Raw genomic sequence first — 27543 nt, forward strand, 5'->3', positions numbered from 1 at the left:
ATTTCCTTAAAGAAATACAATACTGCCAAATGTACTTCATGTTAAAACAGTGTAAAATACGCTCTGTATTAGGCATATTTACAACTTACCTGCTTGTGAGTCTCTTTAAATGTACATCTCCCCATTATGGCAATGTAGAAACTATTCTGAAATGTTCTGAAAACACATATACTCAGTGTTTGATAACATCAACATTTGGACTCATTTTCCTTTAAGCAAATAAAGGTCAAAATGTGACGTGTGGTAAATGCTAAGGGTCCCAAATATTGAACCAGAATTACAATCTGCTACTGACACACTCAGGAATGTTGGTCATAATTTTTTCATAAGTTCTTATTGTATTAATGAATGCTTTGAGAATGGAAGAATTGATTATGATCTTATGTAGCCATTATTTTTATTATTTAAAATATATCAAGTATTCAAAAATGTTTATAGGACAGGATATAAATGTTTAGAAATGTAATCTTCGAGGTGTGTCCCCAAACAAGCTGCCAAGCCACTTGCTTCAGCTTTGGTCACTTTGTTTCTTGAGGGCAATGACACCGTAGCATCTGGGAGACTGAACAGGATCAAACAGCTTCACAAGAGCACACCACGCTACATCTTCCTGAAAATTGATAAAGGATTTACATATACAGCCACTTCTGAGCAAACAAAAGCAACATGAGTCAGACTACACAGAAGAATCAAACTACAAACTGTAATAGGAAGGGTCAGTAGACACCAAAGGCTGAGATGTTTTTCTGAAAGAAAATTAACACTTACAATTTCACTTTCATGAAGTTATGTTGAAAAAATAAACACTTATAGAGACCGACTGCCAAAGTTTTCTTTGTTTCAATGTAGAAAAGCTGGACAAAGCCAATAACAAATACTGTATTTTAAAAAAAGAATTAAAAGAATTTTATGGTGAATCACTATTCACCTTGCACAGATAGGGAAAAAGTGAGATGTATATATATATATATATACACACACACACACACACACACACACACATATATACACACACACATATATATATTACACGCTTTAAATTTTATTAGTTTTAAAGTGAAAATAATATGCACACATATACACAATCTATAATCATGTGTGACATCATTATAAAAATATACATAGTATTCAATAGTTAAGTCTGAAAGGTGGGATTATTACTTCTTTTACTTTTCTATATTATATACCTTACATTTTTAACAAACATGACTACTTTCATAAGACATTTAAATATTTAAAATGAATAATCATTTGCTTGTATCATTCCATTTAGACCTATTTATTTTGTTGTGTGCTATTCTATTTCATTATTTACCTGGATCAATTGGATTTTTTTTAAAGGAAATAAGTACCTATTTAAATAGGTAGTGTATCACCCCCTATTTGAGGATCAAGGTTTTGTAGGGATTTGGAATTAAACGGTGGCTAAAGGAAGTGTATTATTGAAATACTTAAAAATTGCCTTAATCTGTAAAACCACCAATTAAAACACATTTAATAAAATCCATTTATTTAAAGAAGTCTTTTGAAAAGAAAAATCAGTAAGTATCCAAATAAAGTTGTTAAAATAAAGGATTTATAGTGGACAATAAGTTGATTCTATGAAAGGGATTACACAGTTCAAAACAATTTATTGACCACAGCTCAGTAGACCATATAACACAGACAACATGATAAAGATTGTGGGAGAGAAGAAATACTCCTCACTGATTAGAAAGATATTTGCACATCATAGAACATATATATCCAAAGCACATTAAAAGACCAAGCCTTACAAAGTGAAATGTGTACATAGGATCTTCTATGCCTGGCCATGATTAATTTTGGCTCTAAGATCACATATGATTACTTGTATTCACTGTCTATGAATATTAACTATCACATAATTTTAAAAAATCAAGTTTATTACAGCAAGTTTTGAAGACATCTGCTGTACATATGTTTACATATTAAGCAGGAAATAGAGTGAATATTAAAAGTAATAGGGTATGAGAGACATTATCTTACTAATTTGTGTGAAATACCTTTATCCCAGCTATATGATTTTACTTATTTTTTTTTTTCCACCTAATAAAGATATTTGTTAGGCTCTGAAAAATAACATGATACCTGTTCCTTCAGGTAACAAAGTCGATCAAGAAGAATCAGGGTTTCTATGCAAGGAGCCAGGACAACTTTCAACTGGAAGAAAAGAAAAGCTAGTGGTATTTTAATAGTTTATTAGCTATAACATTAATGTTTGAGAAACTAGCTACAAAACTTCACATACGTCAGATACCCAATACCTACTGTATATCATCGGAAAGTGAGTACTACAGATCAAAAGCTTTTCTTTACTAGGAACAGGGAAAGAATGCCCTCCAAGAGACACGAGGTGGAATCCAGGAAGCAATCATGGGATGGAAAGCTTTTAAAGGAGACCTAAGAATGCAATTCATTAAATGGAAAGCTCGTGAAATAACTGCTCTGGAGATCAACATGTGTTCAAAGGACTGTGAAGCATTGCTCTGTGCATTTATGATGCACTTTAATAGAAATCTACCATGTGCTCTTTTTATGACATTACTAACACCTAATATAGTTCTGAAATAGGAAATCATCCCAGATAGTTTTCCTACAAACACACAGACGTGCAGACACACACACGCACACACACATGCACACACATACATGTGCATGTCCATGTCTATACACACACTCTCTCTGTCTCTCACATGCATACAACAACAGCAACAAAACAGGCTGATTGGCCCATAATAATATTTAATAGAATACTATTCTAGTGTAGCAAAAAATACAGAATAATACACACACAGAACTATATATACACACACACGCATACATATATGTATATGCATATGTACATGACTTACCATATTAAATGCCTCCAGTTCATTCATTCTAGGCTTATATTTCTCATAGTAGTCCATGATAATTTCTTCAGAGACCTTTGAAATAAAAAAGCAGCAATACATTTATCAATAGTCACAGCTAAATAATTTAAAAAGTCTTTATAACATAACCTAAAGTGAAATAAGAACGGTATCAATTTAAGATAACCTTATGTCTGAAGAAGTGTCTTGAAGCAAGTGAATTTAACAAAATCCTGCCATTCCAATCTTCTGCACTGATGCTAGTCACCATTTCATAAATAACATTGCCTTAAGTTTCCCCACGTTTAGTACTTATTGCTATGTTGGCAAAATGAAGGTGTAACTTATCTTTTTTATATTGTCTTTTTATAGCAAATACCTGTAATGCATACTCTTTAGTGCCTAGCCTTGGTTGAAATAAAGCAGGTCTTATTTTTTCATGAAAGAATAAATATGGTTTTCTCATCTTTTCTCTCCAGAATATCTCTAGTAAGCAAATATAGAAAGAAACAAAACCACATACTTCTTTGGCCAACATTAAAGGGCATGTTCAGCCTTAAATTAGGTGTGTTGTAAAGTACTATGGCTATGATAGAGTGACATAGAAAGGGGCCAAAGACATGTTCTGGGTCACAGGTCCCCAACAAATCAGCAGGACAGTCTTCCAACATTATGTCTTCTGAGCAGCAGGGTCAACAACAACATCGCAGCCCCTGGTTCTTTTCAACTGGCACCAAGAGAAAGCAGCATGGAGAATTCAGAGTCACAGAAAACTCGTACGCGTAGACGTCAGCACACTAAACATCATGCATGCACACTGCCCTTCAACTGCTGACCTCAGCACACAGGAAGAGATATGCAAAAGGCCCTGACTCTGACACACGTCGGTGAAATGGAGCCCTCTGCAGTCTCTGACAGCCATTCGACACTTTTATACTTTCAAAATTTACAAAATCTGCACAACAGAAGAATTAGGCATGTATGAGAAAAATCTGACATCCTGTCAATTTTTTAACTCTTTATTCTCTTTGCCTTGCTCTGACATGTCTTCTTAGTTACTTTTCTCTTGCTGTCATGAGATATCATAGCCAAGGCAACTTACAGGAGAAACGTGAAGGCTTACAGGAGAAACGTGAAGGCTTACAGGAGAAACGTGAAGGCTTACAGGAGAAACGTGAAGGCTTACAGTTTCAGAGGGTGAGCCCGTGGCTAGCACAGTGGTGAGCATGGCAGCAGATAGGCAGGCGTGCAGGCATTGTTCTGGAGCAGTAGCTGAGAGCTCACGTTGTGAAACAGCCACATGGCCTCAAAGCCCAGTCCCCAGGGGCGCACCTCCTCCTACAGCGCCACACCTCCTTATCCTTCTCGAACAGTTCCACCAACTGGGGACCAGCATTCCTTTAATGAGCCTGTGGGGGTCACTCTTACTGAAACTTCACTCGTGTATATTTATTTGGTTGGTTGATTTTGGTTTCATGAGATAAGGTCTTGATGGATAGCCCAGTCTGGTCTTGGATTTGTGGTCCTCCTTCCTGGGCCTCCTAAGGGCTGGGATTCTAGGGAACATGGTTGTGCCCTGATTCTGACATGTACTCTGATTGCAGTTTCATCGGGTGATTTCCCTTTAAGTAGCACTTCACAAAGACATTCACCTTATAAACACAATTTTCTTTGCATTCATTTTATTGATTATGCAACTTCATCAATTATGTATGTTTTATATTATTATTCTGATAATATAATGGACATTAAAAAGCTGAGAAATGCAAAACAATTGACACACTAATCATTCAGCTGCTGAATTCACACTTATATGTGACCTACAAAGTGCCTCGCAAGTGTGAGGAGTGAGTATAGTATGAGTGCATTATTTAGACAAAAAAAAAAAAAAAAAAAGGAAAGTAATGGTTGTTGCTGTCTTACAAAATTGCTTTAAAAGTGAACTGTGCTGTTCTTGTCCTTGCTGCCATTGAACATAGAATGTACACTGAATGGCAGATCAAAGTACTAAAAACAAATCTATTGTTTCCTGCCGTCCAAGTCCCACATTCTAGAAACTGCCCCTATTATGAGTTGAGCTGTCTGTGAGACTTACGGGTTATAGTCAAAGAAATGGTCAGTTCTAAAGAGAAAGTGTAGTGGAAACAGTGTGTAAATGACCATCTCAGGCACTTTATTCAATATCCTACCCTCCTTGTAATTTATTGAATTATTCTGGCTCTTAACAGGGTTTACACATTAGATAGTATTATGTGTTACTGCCCAGTGGATTTTGTGCACCTGACCATATTCAATCTTTCTGGAAGAATTTCAAGAGTGAGGATTTGGGGGGAAGCATCTGTTAACTGTTCACTAACATAACTTCTTGAATTTCTTCTGCCTTTATTTCAAACCTTAATATTTAGTCTGCTTTAGAAATAAGTTTATCTGTTGGCAAGCATGAATTTCCTCTTTATTCCTTTGCAGCCTGTTTGCTTGATAACTGCCAGCTTTGGAAACATGCCCAACAAACATTCTTCATGTGAACAAAGCCTGTTAACATGTTATGGAAGTATGAAAAATATGGCCTATAGAGTTAGCTGTTTTAAATTAGAATACTTCTTCCCCAATGAACTAGATATTGCCTTTAGAAAGCCACTTAACTTCAACTTAGATATGACTGTTTTTGCTTCATCTTATTCTATTTTATTTTGTCATATGTGGTTGTTGTAACTTAGAACCCTGTTCTTTAAGGGGAGACAGAAAGGGAATGGATGAGGAGCGAGGGAAGGGAGGGAGGAGCAAGAAGGAAACTATAATCGGGTTATAGGATATATTGTCTGAAAAAGGAAATCTGTTTTCAATAAAAGAAAACCAATTTTAAAATATACCTAATAGAAGTAGGAAAATGAAGCACTGGAGAGAGGTGACTGAATGAGAATTTAGGAAGAGTAAAATTAGAAGGGCTTTAGAGTTTTACATAGAAATTGGTATTCAAGTCTGTGGAAGTTTTGGGTTGTTCTATCTACTTGTGCCTACACCTAGAACAACATAATTCATGTACCCAGACCTCCACTGGATTTTGTAGGTATTTAAAAAGAAATACACCAAATTTCCCAAAATAAGTAAAGTTCACTTAACTTACATCTCAATCTTCACCTAGAAGATGAAAATCACATCAATTATTTTATAATCGTTAATATTAAACATGATAAAATGCTTTAGCACAATATTTACAAGAGCAGAAATTCAAGAACTTTTTGGTGCTATTTTAAAAAATATTTTGATTGGTTTTCATGTTGCATTCATGTTGGACTGGGCATATGCAGGTGAACTGCAGATGTGCAGAGCCATTAGAGAGTCACAGACCCTGTGGAACTAAGTTACCTTATGTACACACTGACAGCCAAAACCTGGTCCTCCTCAAGATCAGCAAGTGCTCCTAAGCCCCGAGTCACCTCTCCAGGCCTCATTTATTATTTTTTTTAATAATCATGTTTCAGTAGGGCTTTTATAACTATATAATTTCCACAATGCATTTTAGTTTTTTTTTAAATCAGACAATTTACTTTTATTTTTTTCCTCAGACAGGGTTTCTCTGTGTAGTTTTTGAGCCTGTCCTGGAACTTACTCTGTAGACCACCAGGCTGGCCTTGAACTCACAGAGATCTGCCTGCCTCTGCCTTCTGAGTGCTGGGATTAAAGGTGTGCGCCACCAACGCCCAGCAAGACAATTTACTCTTATCAACGTTTCCTGTACTCCCAACTCCTCCGGATTCCCCTCACCTCCCATCTCTCCATCTCACACAGTGGTATATTTGTATTAGTTAATGAGCCTATGCTGATACATTTTTAACTAAAGTCTATACTACAGTCAGAGTCCCTTGGCTTTTACATCATGTGCTCTTTCAGTTTCAGAATCAAACATAGGATGTCACAAACATTTAGCTGTATTAGCTTTGATAATTTCTTACTTATTTCTAATGACCTTAACAGTTTTGGGAAATGCTGGTCATACATTTTACAGAAAGTTCTTCTAGTACATTTTAGATTTTTTTTTTTTCTCAAAAATCAAAAAGCGTTATGGCTTGTGAGAGGAGGAATTTAGGAGAAACAGTACATGCCCTCACTGCAAGTGTCCACACTATTCATCACTTATCACTGTTGACACTGACCTTGCCTGTTTGGTAGAGAGGGTGTCTGCCAGGTTTCCTCACTGGAGAATTCCTCTCTTGTCCCATTTCTAAATCCTACTCTTTAAAGGAAAGTTACTGTGTCCTGGAGATGCCTAATTAGTTGACACTTATATTGTCTGTCTTTGAGTATAGAATATTGTGGTGGTTTTAGTGAGAATGTTCCCCCATTGACATAGATATTTACACACTTGGTCTTTAATTGATGGAACTTTTTGGTAGGCATAGTAGATGCAGCCTTGCTGGAGGAAGTAATCACTGGGACAGACATTGAGATTTTAAAATCACACACCACGCACAGTTTTCTCTCTGTATTTCCTGCTTGAGGTTCAAGAAATGTTGCAGCCACAATTTCCTGCCATGAAGAATCTGGAACCGTAAACAACTGACTTATTTCTCATCACTAGATAGCGAGACAAAAGCTGCTGAGAGAGATACCACTGGCCAATAAAGAATTAGCTGAAGAACTAAGCTAAGTAGAGAACCCACCCACTTCATGCAATTATAACAAGAGGATTTCCAAATGTGGGGAAAGATAGGGATGGATAAATACAAGAGCAATGTACAACTTCAAGTAGACATGGCCAGAAAAGAACTTCTCTGAGACAGACCATTTTTAAAATATTGAAGCTGGCAAAAAAGAAACAAAGCAGCAAGAGAAACTCATTACTTAGCGTGTCAAACACGCCAGAATAACACTATACTTCTTAACAGAAGGCTTAAAACCTATGTGAAGCAGTTCAGTGGGTAAAGGTGCTGGTGGGTGACGGAGTTTAATCCCTGGACCCCACATAAATGGTGAAGGAAAAAACCACAAAGCTGTTTTCTGATCTCCATATGTGCACCAAGAAATGTACCCTTCCTGTTATGTACACACACACACACACACACACACACACACACACACACAGGCACACACACAAATAATAAATAAAACAAACAAGCTTGAAAACCAGAAACACATGGAATGATATGTTTTAGGTCAGAAAAGCAAATAACTGTCAAAATAGATTATATCTTATCTAGCAAATATTGCTTAAAATTAATGGAAAATATTTTCCAAGATAAGCACAGGTGAAAGCAATTCACCAGCATTACAGAGGTTCTTAAATAAATTCCCCGCATCCAGGAGGAAAAAAGTCACAACGTAAGAGCACATGGAAGACTGCATCTCAGGAAGAACATATTAAGAAATGAGAATTATGGGGCTGGGATGAGTCAGTGTTTAGTAATACCTGCTGTTCTCACAAAGCACTGGATTTCAGCTACCAGCACCTATGCTGGGCAACTGTACTGCCTGTAATTTAGATCCAGGGTAGCCAACATTTTCTTCTGGCCTTCATAGGCACCCATGTGCAAATAAGCATAGACACACACACACACACACGCGCACACACACTCAAAGAAATCTTTTATTTAAAGAGAGCTAGAATAGAATAGAATCAAACATTTCCAATTCAGTAATCAATACACCTCTAATAAGACCTTGTAGAAATGCATACATTAATGATTTTGGGTTAATATTTAAGACAGAGCTACCCAATAAGAAGCTCTAGACATCAGCCAACAGCAATATAATAATAAAACACCGAAGCAGTATCAGAACCAACTAGCACTGTAGTAACAGGAATTAGCAAATACCTTAATTATAACCTTGATAGATGTTAATACTCTCAATACTCCAATTAAAACATGTAGAGCAGTTAACTGGATCAAAGCAGAAGATCCAGTTATTTTAAAAGACTTAATAGTAAAGACTCACACAGAAAAGCAAAGGACATAGTAGTATGTGTCAAGAGAACGATAGTAGGAAAGGCATGATATCTCACAAAGTAAGCAAAATTCAGTTGAAAGAGATAAAGGTCACTGCATACTACCAAAGAGTACAGTTCATCAAGAAGAAAAAACGAGTAAATACATATTCATCAATTATTGGAGCACTTACTTTGACAAGACCAACTATGGGGCATAAAGAATGGCTAGGCATGCATCTATCTATCATCTATCTATCTATCTATCTATCTATCTATCTATCTATCTATCTATCTATCTATCTATCTATCTATCTATCATCTATCTATCTATCATCTATCTATCTATCATCTATCTATCTATCTATCTATCTATCTATCTATCTATCTATCTATCTATCATGAATGGGTGACCTCAATAGCCCAGTTTCAGCAACAGAAAATCATTCATATAGAAATTCAGCAATGAAAATTCAGACTTAAAATGTCATACATCAAATGGATATAGCAGGCATCTAAGAGATCTTGTTTGCAACAGCTATAGAATATACCATCCACTTAGAAGCCCATGAAACTTTCTTTAAAACAGACTACAATTAGGGCCTTACATCAAGTCATGAAAATACAAAAGAATAAAGTTAATTTGCATATGTTACAGGCAATAATTGAATAAAATAGAGGTAAATAATAGGAGAAACTACAAACACATGGAAACTAAGCAATATACTCCTAAATGACAAGGGCGGGGGTCGCTGAAGAAATCAGGGACGAAACTGAAAACTTCTTGGAATTAAATGAAAAATACATAGACATACAAATTTCTACTAAAATACTTGCAAACTCCATTCAACAATACATTATAAAATCATACACTACAATCAAGTTTGTTTCATTTGAGGGAAGCAAGCATGACTTCACATATACCAATCAATAGGAAAAATGTATCACACAGGCAGCAGAATTTAGGAGTAGGAGGAATATACTTTATCTAATAAACGGTATAGAGGGCAAACTGTCTGAAAAAAGTACAATTCTAAAAACAGTGTTGGAAACAAAGACAGAACCACCATATGATCCAGCTATACCATATTATATTCAGTATGATAGAAGTTATTAAACCAATCAGAAACAAGTTCTGTGACTACTGGAGCACAATCCACAATAACTCAGGTATAGAATAAGCTTGCGTTCAGCAACACATGAGTAGAGAAAGAGAAAGCAGCATGCATATACAATGGAGGTTTATTCAGATGTAAAGGAGGACGAAAATATGTCATTCTTAGGAAATGAACAGAGTCGGTCATCATAAATGAAATAAGCCAGACCCATAAAGACAATATCAGACATTTTTCTCAGATGAGAAACCTAGTTAACAGATATACATATAAGCACAGAAACACAGGTACCACACGCGCACACACATGGCACAGGTAAGACATGAAAATTAATGGGGGGGCTACTTGAGAAGAGAAAGGAATCTAAACAGGAGAGGGTACAGAGAGAGTAGTGACAGGGAGTGAAAAAAACATATTGAGCAAAACATGAACAGCTGGACAAAGCAGCCAGGATTTCTGCATCTTCTTCGAATCCCCCATGACAGCACCCCTTACCAGCAGGAAGTAGTTTGGAAAGAACGACGCCCAAATTCCCAAATATTGTGTATAAATGTTTGTTTTCATTTAATTGGACTTTGTTATATAAAATAAAATAATAAAAAAACATGTCATTAGTGAAACCAGCTACTTCAACAAATATATTCTAATAAAAATTTAAAAACATGCTTTGTATAAATTATCAAAAGAAAGGAAAAGGCAACAAAAAGCATTAAAAGAGGTGGCTGTGGAGGTAAGGTTAATTTCTGAAACCCTGCCAACCAAGCCGGAGAGATAAAGGCAGTGCAGAGAGGCTCAGGTAGTCATGGCATTCTTAGGCTGACTGAGAAACTAACCATACTCTTTCTCAAAAGATTACTGACACTGTGTTTCTATGAAGAAACAGAGAAAATGGAACATATATATTACCCTTTGAAACCATGAAATCATACATGCACCTAACCTTCAGGAACTTGAATTTTAAGGGAAGTAAAATAGATACTTTTAATTTAAAAAATGAAAAGTAAATTATGAGGGGCTCTTTATCCTCCCCTTCCTCCTTATTTGGGTTTGAATTATTAAGATTGAGATTCCACAGTCCTTCTGGGCAAATATCCAAAGGAAATGAAATCACAACATTGGAAAAATATCTATACTTCCATGTTTACTGCGGTATTATACACAAGAGCCAAGACATATTAATGACATTTTGTTTCACTGACAGGAATGGAAAAATATACTGTGGTATCTGTGTGCATGTATGATATGTACACACACACAAACACACACACACTGAAATACTATTCGGCCTCCAAAAAGAAGAGAATCCTGTTATTTGTCACAAGGTACTTGATATCGTCCCACAATTTCTTGTTTTCAGAGGTGTGTATGTAGTCCTAACTTTGCTGGGGGATGGTAAATATGTCTTAAAAACAGTCTATACTTAATGAAGGGGGCATGGTGACCACAACTATCCGAGATGAAAGATCAAAGAAGGGATCATTTTGAATAACAAAAGCTTCAAGCATAGAAACGGTATACTACAACCATTACACAGTCCTCTTTCCTCTCCCATACTCACCAATGGGAATGGCGGTTTAAAACATAGACACGTAACGGGACTGTTAGGTGGTGGCAGGTGAAATCATAAAGGGGGAAAATGCTCAAAATCAGTGATTCTTAATGGGTCAATTTTGTTACTCGCCAGAGTGTTAATCATTGTGTTACTGCTGACATCTAGTGGACAGAGTCCAGAGATGCAGCTGAATGCACAGACCAGCCTTTCACTAGGAATTAAGAGCAAAGTCCTGCTGTTGACTTTCACAACTGACTACAGACTTAGGGAGAAAGCCTTCACACTGTGTGAGAGCCACTGTGAACCCAGCATGTTTTTCTTTCTGGGTCTGGGTTACCTCACTCAGTATGGTCTCCTCTAGCTCCATCCGAATTTGTATTCTATTTGAAAATCTATATATGTCACTTTGGGGGAGGGTACTCATGTGATGCTGATGTACCTTAATTTCATTGTTCATTGTTGCTGTTGAGGAAAACGATTTTGTAGACACTGTCTTTATATCATAACTTGCTTAATTTTCTTATCTTAATTGCTCATTATTATTTTTAGTGAAGATGATCATTGTATTCTGAATAAGGATAACTTTCTTCCTTCCCAATAAGGATACCATTCAGTGTCCTTTTTTTCTCTTAATGCACTAGCCAGTATTATGGAATGATGAAAAAAAATCCTTATTTTTCATCTTACTGAGAAGACTTTGTGTTTCTCACATTAAATGTAGTGTTGTACTTAGTCTTTTTGGGGCTATTTTTCATCAGTGTACAAATGATCCTCCATGGGAGGCCTCACCCTCACCATTGGGGGTGGAGGGATGGGAAGATGGGAGGGAGAGGGAACTGGGGTTAAAATGTAAAATAAGATTGCTTTTAATTTAAATGAAAATTAATTAAAAAAGAAAATATCTACCCACATGATCAAGTGATTTTATTTTTATATCCTGTTACTAATCTGGGCCACATTAAATGGTATTTGAATGCTGAACCCAGCTCATGTCCTTGCGTAGATTTAACTTGAAGTCTGTAACTTCCTTTAATTTTTATTAGTTTGAAAAATGCTTCATGAATAATAATTTCACAGCCTAAAGTATTTCAATGCCCCCTTCTCTCATATTTAAAATATTTCCCTTACTTTCTTATTGTTCGTGTGATTTCTAAGCTGAATTTAGATGTGATTTTTCATCTTTGCTTATCCATGGGTAAAAGGCCATCTTTATCTTCTTTCTGTTTTTCTTTAGCTGTGACATTTCTGTTTGTTAAAACTATCTATCTTAATGCATCTTTTTCTTACTTGTCTTGCTTGGTGGTCTCTGTTTTCGGGATCTGTGGTTTGGTAACTAGCCAACTGGAGACATTTCCAACATTAGCAATTCAATTATTTCCCCTGCTCCTTTCCCGTCTTCATTCTGATAAAAGCACAGTGTGTATTCATGCTTCACCTACTTTTCCAGTCCGTGGATTCTCCCCAGCTCCCCCTTTTGCCTTTGCTTCAGGTTTTGCAGCTTTGTGAGTTTGCTACTCACACATCCTCAACCTCTGAGGCTCTTTCCTCAGCTGTGTTTGGTATACTAGTAAGTCTCAAACATTTACTCATTTCCCTCACAGTGCTTTTTTATTCATTCATTCACTCAGTTATCCGGGAATGTTCATACGGTATATTTTGACCATGTTTTTAAGTCTGTCAGACCCTCCCCACTTTGCGTCCTTTCTCTTTCCTTCTCTCTTCTTCTCTCCAGAAACAAAACCAAATCAAAACGAATAACTTAAAAAAAAAGTAAGACAAAAGGTGCCAAAACAAAACAAAACATCCACCCGCCCTGATCGCACACAGACACGTATGCAACATGGAGTCTGTTTTGTGTTGGTCAGCTCTTCCTCAACGCGCTGCCTGCTGCAGAGGGTGGCTGACATCCACCAGAGAGGTTTCCCTTTCCTAGCACCATCAAATCCAAATGGCTTCTTGCTTAGTTAGAGGTGCCTTCTCGCACTTTTGCCCACTTCTGTTTCTCAGAGTGGGGATTTTTCTGGATTGAACTGTGTAGGTCTTGGAGGTGCTGTCACACTCTGTGTGAATTCATTTGTGCATCAGTCCTATTGATCTGTAAGACAATGTTTCTTCGGAGGCATCCTCTACCTCTGGCTTCTATAATCTTCCTGCCTGCCTGCGTATTTAGAACTTCGTCTAACATCTTTTGAAAGTTTTATCTTAGGCTGCCCAAAGTCTCTCTGCTTACACTGTCCATCTACTCTTGGGTGCTATCCAGTTTACTAATTCAAACCTTTGGCATATTACTCTATTGCAATTGTAGATTAACACGTCCCCTGTCCCTGTCAAGTCACAGTGTGGCTGTGACCAGTTCCATCTCGTCAAACTGTTTATTGTCTTCAGTATGCCTTATAAATTCAAAAGTAATACACTATGTAAGAAGTACTTATGAACGTGTCATTAGTACTGTGGTGGGAAGAAGGATTTTGTATCCTTATGCTTGGGTCTCTGTCTGTCACCGAGCCTGTCACCTGACTATGAACTTCACGGCACTTGTCAGTTTTTTCACGCCCTCTTGGGTGGGACAGAATTGACAAACTTGACTAAGGCTGGATACTTGCTTTCCTCTCTTCAGTTAGCTGCGGATAAAACTCTAGCCGACAGGTTCTGATTACACATGGTCTCTTTAAAAGCAGGTTTGGGTATGAACAGAATATACTGACTTATTTAAATGGTCATTCTTTCAGTTCCCTTGCCACAAGAATGAAGGGCGTTTTGTCCAGTGTTCATCAGAACTCGGTCATATTCAGAGGCACTCACACAAGTGTGGCAACCCCTTAAAACTGTCTGCACACCTCTAGTGTTTCGTCCTCACGACCGCCCACTCTGAGTCACCGGTAGGTACGCTGCCAGGGTTTCTTACTGTGCTTCTTGCTTCCTATCAAACTTCTCCGTTGGAGTTTGCTCCTCTTTGCAGTCTCCTGTTTCCCTCCAGTCTGAGGGAGTCAGTGGTTTTTGCCTTATGATTTCAGCTGTCTCCTGTAACTGTTTTGTGAAGAGTAAACAAGGCAATAGCATAGCATCTATCACACAGGGTTTAGTAAATGTTAACCATAATTCATATTCTAATAAATATTAACAGATGTAGGAATGGACTTTTACTGTGGTTACTATTAATAACAATAAACTTGAGATGACAAAGTCAGAAAGGAGGGTAAATATTAATCCTGGATGTTTTACTGTTTATTTTTGGAAAGGACAGAATGTTTTCAGTTTAAGCAAGCTACAAGGAACATGCTCAATCATCCCCACAAAACTGGCTTTGTTTTATTAAGTAAAAATATATATAAGAATTCTATCAATTATGTCATCACTAATAATTACCAATAGAGATAAGCAGTAAGATGTCATGCAGTCAGCAATTATATACAAATATAGGGTGACTTTGACATGTATCTTCTCATTCATTCCTAAATTGTACAGCTTCCATAACTATTTGATAGGGAATAAAGCAACAAAACTACTACTAGTCTAGTTGCTTTAAGAAATAAATAATAAGACCAAAATGACAACAGGACGGTATATAATCAAACACTTTTAAGTTGGATGCAATACAATTATGTCTGTATAAGTTTTGTCTTTCAAAAGAATAATTTTGTACTGTGATGGTTAGTTTTAATAACCAATGGACATAATCCAGAATCACGTAGGAAGAGTCCCGGTGTAGGACTGTCACAGATGTCCCTGAGCATGTGTATGGGGATTGTATTGAAAACACTGAGGTAAAAAGATGCATTCACTGTGGGTAGCACCATTCCAGGGCAGGGGATGCGGAACCACAAGACAGTGGACAATGTGAGCTGGTGGATTTGTTGCTCTCTGTCTTCGATTATGGATATGATACAACCAACTTCCTCAAGCGCCTACTATCATGATCTCACTATTATGAAAGGATGTAACCTGGAGGTGTGAGCTGAAATAAATCTTTTTTTTTTCCCTAAAGCTTTTATTAGGGCATTTTACCACAGCAACCAGAAAAGAGACTAAAAGGCATATTATTTTCTAATTTACAATCAATTCAATATGTTAGCATAACAGTAGTTCAGTTTAAATATTTTAGTTAATGTATAATTTGAATTACATTGAGTTTTTCATGAGTCACTTAGCCTACTATTTACTTTTAATGATGTTATCAACAATGTTAGGGCATAGCTATTGTGACGGTCCAACTTAACAGAGTGCTCACAGGGAGCGGCATTCTAAATTTAATATTGAAAGTTATAATTTGCCATAAAATTGCAAATAAATGATTTTAAAACTAATCATCTCTTCCTTATTCAATTCTAATTTCCATTGATAGTGTTTCGCCTTTTGGTCTTATTTTATTCAGTGAAATTAAATATTCTTTTAACTAAAATTCCCTAAGGAAGAGTTGCTTTGGTGATACACAATAATAAAAAACTTTCTATAGATTTGACAGGAAAGGTGAATTGCAAAAGAGGTAGCAGGGGCTTAATTTCAATATAATTTTGAGTTTTTATAGGATGGAGAAAGGTAGCAAATGACTTTGTACTGCCTCAATCCACTATCCTACCAAGAATTCTGTTTTTGTGAAAATAAAAGGTAACCACACACTGACCTTGGACTCATCTAATCCAAGCTTCTTGAGAGACATTCTGACATAATCCAGAAAGGAAGAACACTTGGAATAAATTTTACCAACGTGCCGATCGCTGCAAAACAAAAGTGAATCTCTTTTTAGTTTTTCCAACTTAAAGTATAGATAGTTTTACATTACAACATGAGCTATTTTAAAATATCTTTCATATATATGGCATAAAATCCAGATGTGGTGAAAACGAACTAATGCCTTTGTGACATTTATAAAGTGATGTGATAGGGTCTGCTTTGGAGGATTCTTGGAAAACAAAGCAGTGGAAGATAACACAATACTACGTAAGAAACATTTCAAATTCATACTATTATTACAAATCTTGTTTATCAAGGTCCTCAAACATTTCCACTCTGCTTGAAATACATTTTCCTTTGTTGGCACTATTTACTGCAGCATGTTCTAGCAGGAGCAATACTTCAGCAACTATTCAACAACAACTACCAAGCAGCAACGGCCAACTGGGGTCTGACTATCATCCATGCCTTGCAGATTTGCAATATAACTTAAAAAAAAAAAAAAAAAAGCATCATGACATAGTTTTCAATTTAAGTAATACTAGGCTAGACTATCACATCTCTTGATTTGGGCTATAACTTTAGCATGATGTAAAAATCAGAGGCATAAAAAAAAATCAGTATCTATATGTTATCAGAAGTGATAAATTGAGCCTCATTTACCCTTGATAGAACATTAAACCCATGATTAGACACTATATTCTATACTTCTATCTTTGCAATGCATCTTAGATTCCTCCAGCTATACTTCCAGAGAGCAGCTTTAATTCTATTTACCATGTCATAGAATTGTAATCCTAAGTATTTACTGAAGTCTGTTATCATTGCTGTTTGAGAATTTTATAGATGCATCCATGCATATGATATTTTGTTCTCTTAATTCCTCCCCTTACCCCTATAACCCCATCACCTTTCCCTCTGTACTCTATGTGCTGTTTTTAGTAAACAAGTCCACTGTGTGTGTGTGTGTGTGTGTGTGTGTGTGTGTGTGTGCGCGCGCATGGATAAAGGAGCATCTATTGGATCATGGGCAGCCTCTCAGCGGTCTTATAAGAACTGGCTATCCTCCACAGTCTCCATCTATCGCTAATAACTCCCAAGCCAGGTGTGAGATTCCATTCACGTTAGTAATTTGGCTAGCTTGGTGTTGTTATTACGCATGCAGTCACAGCTTTATGTGCTCAATGACCCTCTAATGTCCGTCAAATGTGGCTTTACCTCAGAGCTCCACTACCATTGAATTTTACAGTTATTCACCCTCTCTTCTGAAACGACTCCTGAGCCTGAGGGTGAGGAGCTATGGTACAGATGTCCCATGTAGAGCTAAGCACCCCAGTCTCTTATTCTCTGCAGGATGATCAGTTGTGGATCTCCACATTAATCACCATCTACTCCAGAAAGCAGCTTCTCTGATAAGGGTTGAGAGATGTACTACTCGATGGGTATAAAGATAAGAACACAGGGGACATTTTATTGCTATGTCCAGTTAGAATATTAGTATTGGGTTGTCCCTTAGGGCCCATGAATTAGCCAATTAGCCAGTTATGGGATTTGGCCCAGGTAACAACACTAGACATGCATTCCATTTTGTAGTGTTGGCTTTAAATCCAGCCGGAACGTTGTTGGTTAATCTCATAACATCTGTGCCACTATACATCAGTAAACATATTTAGCCAGGATAGTTGTTGCCATAGCTCTGAGTGTTCCCAGCTGGATAAGACTTTTAATGACTCTTCTTTGCCATCAGCATGCACAGAACTATGGAAATCAGCCAGCAAGGACAGAACTTCCAGTTTTGTATCAGCTTGATTTTTTTCATATACTATGTGGCATCTTTTAAAACTATAATTTTTTTGTGTGGTAAAGGCCACTCATAAAATATATTCTAGCTCCCATTTTATGACTTCAAACTTTTTTTTTTCCCAAAAAATAGAATTTTCCTATCAAGGTCTAGAGGTTAACCAAAATCAATGGCAATAGCTTATACTTTTTTGGGTGTGTGTGTGTGTGGGGGGGGAACTATAGTACCTCATTGGCCAATAACTCAAAAAGAGGCAACCCACATCTGACACTAGCCTTTTTACTTAACGAACTATGGTATCTGGAGAGAAATGACCCTGTTACGAGGTAACATCCCTTAAACTTGTGCATATGTATATGTATATGTATGTACTTTTGGAAGCTTCCATAGATTTCTATAAGACATTTTCAAAGGTCTTTATTGTTTGTTATTCCTCCCCATACTCCCTTCTCTCCCATCTCCCACACCATCTGACCCTTTTTCCATTATACCCTCTTCCCCCCCCCCCATCATACCACCAATGTTCTACCCCAGCCTTGAAACCTCTCTTCATTCCTGTCTACATGTGTGTTCAGAGGTAACAGTTTTAGAGCCATTTCATCATTTCTCTGCCCTAAAAGTTGGGGATAACTATTCTATTAAAAAACAGAGAACCCTTAGTTACACCAGCATGACCCACATTTATATCATTTTCCTGCCTTCTCACACACCATTCATTACATTCTAGACTCTAGTTTTCTTTCCTTAAATGCTTGCTTCCTGGCCTTGTCTTACCTACTCACGTCATCACTTCTGAATATGTGAGGAGGGTCCTCACTCTTAGTTGTACAGTCATTCACATGACAAAGCTCATGTGTACATATTCTTTCTGGTGAAGTAGTTAACAATCCACTTATTCTGAATTTCTATAGCCCTTTTTATCTTTGCATCCAATTTGTTAGTTTACCACTGTGTTGAATGAAAAGACATTTGAGTAGGTGCACTTTGAGGAAGCAGGAAACAACACAAAAAACAACAAACAAAAACAAAACCTTTGCAGGGTTATGCGTCAGTCTCAGTTTCTATAAATGGTTACACATCTTACGCATAAGGAACTGATATAGCAGATAGGTACAGAATAGAAATCACAGAACACTGAACTGGTTAGCTAGGCAGAAAAGATTCCATTTAATGTCACTTCTTGATTTTCACCGTAAGGATGTGTGTAAGGTATTTATTCTCCACATCCCCAAAGGGGAAAAAAAAGCCCTTCATGTTTTCCCTTGATGCCTGCATTCTGCTTATCCTCACTGTTGCCTTACAGAGTCCCTCAACAGAGAAAGTAGGTACAGACAAAATGTAGCTTTCAGTTAGGTAGTTCTGCCATCAACTAGCTTCATGATGGCATTAATAGTACCTTTCTTTTAGCGACACTGTAATGACTTCCATGGATAATACAAGTATGGGGTTTAGGACAAGAGATACTATGTTAGATGTTTCTGTGTATTTTATTTCAAAACTACATTTATCTTGTGTGTGTGAGCATGGAAGTCATGGTACCTATGTGGAGGGCAATGGTCAGCTTGCAAGAGCCTGTGTACTCTCATTCTACCATGTGGGGCCCAGGATTGAACTCAGGTCATCAGGGTAGGAAGCGAGCACCTTTACCAAGTGAGCTAGCCCTCTGGCTCCATTAAAAAGAAAAAACATTCCTGAATTCATAGCCTGAATTTGTTTGGATGTGGTCTATGTAAGCGTGTGTGCATGTGTCCATTTATATATCCCTGTGTATGTGTTGTAAGCCACTGCAGGTTAAAGTCAGGGTATAAGTATTGGCACACTGGTTTGATTCCTGGGTTTTATATTTTTGGATGCTTAAAAAATAAGAGAAACATTTTCAGTTTTGATCTGCTCATGTCTTACTTTTCCTTTTTAGAGTAAACTTTCATTGTTCCAAAATCTGACAGCATTGTTATTGTTAAGACTACTTTTAGTACATTATATAATAATATGTTGCATAAGACATTTGACATCTTTTATTTATCTGTATTATTATTTATCGTTAGTAATAACAGGAAGAAACTCTAAGCCAAATAGAACAAGAAAGGTGATTGGTTGGGTCACTCTTGCTTTTTAAATTCTTTAAGAGTGTCTCAAGAGTCTTAAATCTTGAGAGTGAGATGTGAACCCTTCCCTGAGTGCATAAGTCTGTTATGTGGTTCTCATTAGCTCTCCGACATTGTGATATGGCACTGTCTCCTCAGCAACACTAGCATTTTAACAGCTTTTGGAGCACACTTTCTTTTAACTATAAACACTAGTCTTGGAACATTCGTTCCAGTTTCAAGCCTTGTCCTTGGAATCCCAAACTCCTTTCAGATCCTACCTCAAACACTGCTTCCTCTGACCTCCACACAGCTACCAAGGCACACACAAAGCATCCCTCAAATTTTGAGTCAAACAGACAGAAACATAAGTGTAATAGTTTTTTTAAATTTGTTGTTGTTGTTGTTGTTTTTAAATTCATGCTGTAAAACCCAAAATGTTCAAGGAACTGTATAGATGGCTCAGTTGGTAGAGTGCCTGGTTTTCAAGCATGAGGATCTGTGTCCCTAGATCTGAGGTAACTACCTAGGCATAGAAGCTTGTGCCTTCAACCCCAAACTTGGAAGCTGGAGAGGTGGAAACAGGCAGATCCTTGAAGCTCAGTGGCCAATCAGCTTAGACAAACCATGAATTTCAGGTTTGTCTGAAAATGTCAGGTTTGTCACTCAAAAGTGATCAAGGAAAGACTAGACATTAACCCCTGGCCTTCCCTGTGCACCTGTGCTCACAATGCTGGCATGTACGACAACACACACACACACACACACACGGGCATACACACACACACACACACGGGCACACACAGACATACACCAGCACACACATACACACACAAGCACACACACACACGGGCACACACACACAAACGGGCATACACAGACATAGGCACACACACATGGGCACACACACACACAGGACACACACAGTGCACACACCCGGGCACACATACAGACACGCACACACACATGCACATGGGCACATGTCCAATCTTTACCTCTGAAAAAGAAAACTGCAAACAAGCAAACAGCAATAACAAAAATACAACCCTCTCCTCAAACCCATTATCCCCAAATTCCCAAACTATTTACAATAATAGCATGCCACATGAACAAAAGATAGGGAGGAGTTGGTTCCTAGTGGGTTTTAAATTACATGAAGAAAAGTAATACTTGCATGGATTATCACAAATACCATAGTATGTTATTTAAAGTATTACATAATATTTTACACAAGTATTTTGAGATATACAGGCAAATAATATGCAGACGAAACTATCAAAAATACTTACAGGCTTCTAGACATAGGGTAATCTTGTCATACATAAAACTTTAAACGACAGCAAAGACCACTCAGACCAATGAAAAGGAGTTGAACAAAACTTCCCAAATTTAAAACATGCCTGCATTTACCACAGCTAACAGAATATTAATGTAAACAGTTCCATTTAAGAATCGCAGTACCTCACTGGTTGTTCACAAGCGATTATAATATTTAAAAAAATCACAGCAACTTAATTTATTTTTTGTCTTTGTTGTTGTCAGCTCCTTTGGCTTTTTGGTAGACAAATACTGACTTAAATACCGACGGAGGCCCTCAGAAGGGATACAATAATTCCTCTCGTGCGTGCGTGCGTGCATGCGTGCGTGTGTGCGTGCATGTGTGCGTGCTTCAGAGTTTGGTTCATAAAACACTGAAAGAATGAGTGTGTGTATTTTTTGAGAGATGGTTTCAACAAAGAAAATGAATAAACACTATGTTTCAAGCACTGTTTTGAGCAGTGACTGAACTTTCAAATATCCATTTAAGGTAAGTATCATCCATCCCAATTTACTATCAGGATAACGGGGGGTGGGGGGCTCAGAGACACTGGAGTCCTCACTGATGTAACACTGGGGACAGGATTAGTGTGGTAGAGTATTAGAAGGTGTGTGACTTTCATTTATGCTGCACTTGGTTAACGCAGAGAAGCTGTGATTCTTTCCCTGTCTCAAACACCTGATGGTCCTAATAAAGAGCTGAGCGTCCACCAGCAAGGTTAGGTGGGGCTGGCAGGCAGAGGCTATGAATAGGAGACATGGGGAAGGAGGGAAGAAGGACAGCGCCAGGCCGGACACCCGGCTGCCCATCCAGCCAGAGTGGAGTAAGAGATATGAAAGTAAGAAAGACAAAAGCCCAGAGGCAAAAGGTAGATGGGGTAAGTTAAGAAAAACTGGCTAAGCTAAGGCTGGTCGTTCCTAAGAATAAGCCTTCATGTGTGATTTGAGAGATGGGTGGTTGACCCCTCAGAAAGACTGAAGAACCAAACCAGCAAAACAGCGTAGAACAGATCAGTGCCTGAGGCGTACATCTCCTGGGCTTATGAACTTGTTTTTCTTTATCTTCACATTTTTGAGGCAAGACTGCCACAGAGTTGCCCAAACTAGTTATGAAGTGGCGATCTTCTTGCATCAGCCACCCAAAATGCTTTTAGTTTCAATGGTGGCTCTGCTGTCTCTGAACCAATCACCCGGTCTTTAACATATGAGCGTGCAGTCTGGATCTAGGCAGGGCAACGGCAGATGATGCATTCAGGCACACGGAGAACCCTTCTCTTTTTAAGTCCATTCGCTTTTAACGGTGGCTCTGCTGTCTCTGAACCACTACCCAGTTCCAGCCAGGGAATATCAGAGGCAGAGCCCTAAGTGTCTGTGGCATTTTCAAGGATCATTAAGGGACTCAGTGTTTCACTAGAATAGGAGATAAGTATGCTTCATCACAGAACAATAGACTATGGGCTGCACAGATGACAGGCAAAGAAAGATGGGGCTTGAGAAGTGACTGGTATTTAGCAACATGGGGACATTCAGGCTTCTGCAAAGGGTGGTCTGCTCAGGTGGGGTAAATGAAATAGAGCAGAATATATTTAAGGGAAATAGAAAAGTAACAGCAGTAAAATAGTTTGTTTATTATTATTATTATTATTCTTGTTGTTGTAAAGGAAAGGAAACACTAAGACCACAATCGACTGGGCAGATGACCAACAAGGAAAATATGGTCCAGAGAGGACTTTTCGTGTAATAGGGTGTGGCCATTTAGGAATTCATAAAGTGGTTGAGGAGTAGGGGGAAACGTCATTTTACTATGACTATCATGAAAAGCTATTGACTACAGTTTAAGTACTATGGAAGGAAAGAGGAGGCGAGAAGACATGCAAACTCCAGTGTGGAAATTGAAGGCCACTTCGGAGTTCATCTGCTGCATGTTCTAGGGGAAAGTGGTGGCAGTAATGGGTAAGAGAATACAGCTGGTAGGTAAATGGGTTCAAAAAGCAAAGTTACACAGGAATGCAATAATCTAGTGCAGCCAGGCTGCATGGGCAGATAGCTACTCACAGACCAAAGAATGATCTTAGTGGAACGGATATTTGAATGAGACAATGAGTATCTTTTAGTTTGGGTATATAAAGGTGAAGAATTATCAAACATTTCAACAATCTAGAAAAATGCAATGACTCTCTGAACAAAAAATGATAGGAAATTAAGGGCAGATTAAAAGAGAGCCCTCTGTGAGACTGTGAGAATAAAGCATGGCCAGCATGCTAAGGAGGAATTGTATTGTCTTTTAATAAAACGGAATCACTAGGTCTAATTAAAATTCTACTCAAGGCAATCCACCACCACCCACTTGCTTTTTCAAAACTACAACCATAAGAGTAGGGCAGCAGGCACGCAGCACTCTCTAGCCACAGCAAAATGGATTTCTAGGACACAATGAAGCAGATGTACGCTAAATTAATAAAAACAAACACGAAAAGAACAGACATGTTCAGAAGCTCAGTTTCTCCAACATCATGGAAGGGCCATGATCTTGTACCTTTTCCATGCTAACACACATTGAAGACTTCAAATATTATTTACGAGTCCCTCCCATTTTGTAAAATCTTTACATTTCATTTCATGGCGCTTTTAATTTTAGCTTGACCACACATTACAGATTAAAAGATCTGCTGTAATTTTGTGAGAAAGTTTCAAAGATCTGGGTTTTCATTTTACTATTTGGTCAGACTGGAAAAAAAAAAAAACTAAAATAAAACTCAGCAACAAATAATTACAATAGAAAAAAATTTCTTATAATAGGTGGGTATGGTTCTTATCACAGATTAGAATCAAATGGGTAAGGCACTAATGATGCAGTTCAGCAGTAAAATATTTTCCTAGTATGCTTGGGTTTGTCCCCAGTACAGCAAAAAATAAGGACAGTAGAGTAGCTAATAACTGTTGGGAAATGGTGTAAATTCTGATTATTATACCGGTGGGAGAAAAGGGATGCAATTCATCAGGGCTGGGTAGCTTGGTAGGAAGATGTCAAGCTTCTCATGTGGTTTCTACAAGACTAAGTTGTTAGTGATAGGGTATGATAGGGTTCTTCTTAACAAGGAACATTAGAGTGCCAGTTTTCTATTCAGTCTTAACTGGCAGGACCCTACCATGCTGAAGAGAGGTAGAAGGAGTCTAAGAGCCAAAGAGTAGATAACTCCAAGAAAACAGTGTCTTCTGTATACATCAGTGCAGCTGCACATATGACCTCAAAGCAGTAGTTAAGGTATGCACAAGACCATGCAAGCCCAAGCCAGATCAAATCGCAGTCTGGAGAGGGGAGGTGAGCACAAAGTCCCACTAATGGGGGGAGCTATTAGCACTTGTGAAGGGCTGGGAAAGGAAGGGTCAGGTGGTGTAGTCTCTGCCTGGTAAGTCAAACACACTCCAGTAGAAGAACACACATCCAAGAATATTGGGGCAGCACAAATTACCCTTATTTTTTGGGTGGGACTGGTGGGGATACAAAGGCAAAAACTTGGGTGTGGAGGGAAGGGAGATAAATCTGGGAAGAGTGGGGGAAAGGATTGCACATGCTGAAAATTCATTGTTGCTCTTCCAAACACTGAGAAAGTATACCTTCCAAACCCCAGCTCCCAGTTTTCCTCACTGGATAGTTCCCTACTATTCCACAGAGTTCGAAAACATGTCACAAGACGCCTTGTCCAATTTAAAGTCCACTCAGGGGATGCTTGCAAACCTGGGAGTTTGCACTCAAAAGTCTGTTTGGAGACTCAGTTTGAGCACAGTAGGAGCACGCACTCCTTGGGTTTGCAACGGATCCTTATGCCACTTCTGATGTCAGTGTGGGTCAGGGTCAAGGGAGATGGAAATTTCGGCTTTAGTTATAGTGCTTCAGGGGAAGGATTATCCAACCCCTTTAACAGAACAAGCAGTTATTAATGGAGGGAAGGACCACCATTGACTCACTTTCAGATGATTGCCACACTTGCTTTACTTTCACGGCCACATTTTCAGCTTCCAGAAAACCACTGAGGCTGCACTATATTCCACTGTTACAGATGATGAAATGTCCCAGAGTTACTGACATCCCCGTTTCTCTTTGTTTGGGCCAATTCTTGGCCACACTTATTATCCTTAAGTAATTATTAATAAACACCATGTTCTCTCTCTCAGAAAAAAAAATGTTTCTTTTTTTCAAAAAATACATGAACAAAAACTAATCATAATTTATTCTGCATAAGTTTATGCAAATATTAAAAATTCACCTAACAATATAACACAGTTATTTATCTACTCATTACTCGACTGCTATTTAATGAAAGACATTTCATGACCTAGGAAAACTATCTACCTCTGGGACCCAGCATAATTACAAAGTAAAATTCTCATACCATTTGGTGATGCCATAATAATCTTTAATGATATTCTGAAGAACAGCACGATAGAAGAGCGATTCAGTGGGCAGCTGAAAAAAAAAAAAGAAAAAGAAAAAGAAAGAAGATGTACATATATATGTATGCGAATAGTAAATACATGAAACCCAGAAACAAAATTAATACGGAAGACTTGGGAACTTGTAAATGTTATAACCTGACTTTGTTGTTAAAAAAAAGAGTAGGATTTTTATAGTTTTTCCACTGTAAACTAAAGGATTACCCAGAGACTAACTCTCACTGAGAAAGTAATTCTGAAACAAAACAAGAAACCATAGAAGGAATAGCATTAAGTGGGGGAATAAAAGTCATAATCAATAAAAAGTAAGCTATTGCCCCAAGTGGATGAGGTATCACCGAAGAGGGATGAACTTTGGAGTCTATCCACAGCATCTCTGAGTCCAGCAGAGTCAGGAAGGACATGTGTGAAAGAGAGTGTCATGAGGCCCTTTCCTAATGGGGATGGACTAGAGATAGCACCCAGGACCCACACTGTGAAAGACAGTGCCCATGTGGAATGTTTTAAATCATATGTCCGAAGCATGACAGGTCACAGCACCACAGTGTTGAAGAGTAGAGGTAAATGGGACAAAGGAACTGGAGACGCTGCTTGGAGGAGAAAACCAGAAGAGTCTATGAATGATCCAAGTTTTATTTTATTTTTTAAATTATATTCAAGTACAGGTCGTCTGCATTCAGACATGTGTACACATGCCCACAGAGGCCCGGGGGTGTTGAAAACCCTGGAGCTAGAGTTATAGGAGGCTGTGAGCTGTCTAACACGGACACTGGGAACTGAACTTAAACAAACAAAACTATAAAAGCTACCAAAATGCCACTTTACCTCAAGAGAGTTCATGATACTGACATGGAACAGGAACAAAGGAAAATAATCCTAGCAACAAGCCAGCATCCATGGAAAATTATTATTTTAAAAAGAGAAAAATATAAGCAAAGATTAAGGAAGGCCAAGGATAATGCATGCTTTTGAGATGGCAAATAACATAAAAACTGATTGCCCAATGTCTGGTCAAGTTTTATGGATAGATTTCAGTGGGATGAATATTTTACTGACTTAGTCTTTTCAAGCTCTGTTTTTCTGTAAAGTGACAGTGTAGTTTTATTTTCTCTGGATGCATGTGTGTGTTCTTGTGTGGATGTGTGTGTGTGTGTGTGTGTGTGTGTGTGTGTATACAGTGGGCAAGCTGGGATGATTTTCCTCAGGAAAAGCCCATGTCTACATTTCTTGTCAAAACAGGGTCTCTTGCTAGTGAATAGCTCCCCAAGTCGACTGGCTGGCTAGCTGGCAAGAGCCAGGGGCTGTCTCTGCCTTGCCAGGGCTGGGATTAAAAGTGCCTTACCTACTTGTTAACATGGGGTTTGATTTCAGATTATCTGGCTTGCAGCGCCAGAACTTTATAAATTAAATTATCTTCCCAGCTTCATTTTTTAAAGTCTATTTTTAACTGGAATAATTATGTTTGGATTCTGTACGAGGCAAACACTAAATAAAATTTTATCTTTGTTTTAAGGCAGAAAAAGTACAAAACATTGGAACCAAAACCAATCACCATTCCCAAGTTACCCTGAGCAAATAAAAGCTTAACAGGTGTTTCTCGAGAGAAAGGGAAGTGAATTATAAAATGCCTTCAAATATCCACTCTTGGAATAACTAGGCTCATCCATGTGGTGAATAGAATGGGGTGGGGGGTGAGGGGGGATGGCACAAGCAGCCTGTGCCTGACTGTTTCAGGTGTAAACTGGGTGTGGC

General features: G+C 38.0%; 1 protein-coding gene across 4 annotated transcripts in view; it reads right to left on the reverse strand.

Annotated features, from left to right (window-relative positions):
• Positions 1-385: 385 nt before the first annotated feature.
• Mettl25 (methyltransferase like 25) overlaps positions 386-27543 on the reverse strand; it is a 57204-nt gene continuing 30046 nt past the window's right edge. Inside the window, exons 8-12 of one of the 4 annotated variants that reach the window (XM_051206400.1) lie at positions 25731-25804; positions 16085-16178; positions 2874-2948; positions 2110-2181; positions 386-610 (exon numbers count right to left, since the gene is read on the reverse strand). In XM_051206400.1, the coding sequence (XP_051062357.1) occupies positions 509-610; positions 2110-2181; positions 2874-2948; positions 16085-16178; positions 25731-25804 (417 nt within the window). In that variant the 3' untranslated portion in view covers positions 386-508. Of the gene's footprint in view, positions 611-1493; positions 2182-2873; positions 2949-16084; positions 16179-25730; positions 25805-27543 lie in introns of those variants that run through there. The other 3 variants (XR_007835892.1, XM_051206401.1, XM_051206402.1) reach the window with 3 other exon arrangements.

Source organism: Phodopus roborovskii, unplaced genomic scaffold (assembly GCF_943737965.1).
Source record: "Phodopus roborovskii unplaced genomic scaffold, PHOROB, whole genome shotgun sequence".
In the NCBI taxonomy this organism is placed as follows: domain Eukaryota; kingdom Metazoa; phylum Chordata; class Mammalia; order Rodentia; family Cricetidae; genus Phodopus; species Phodopus roborovskii.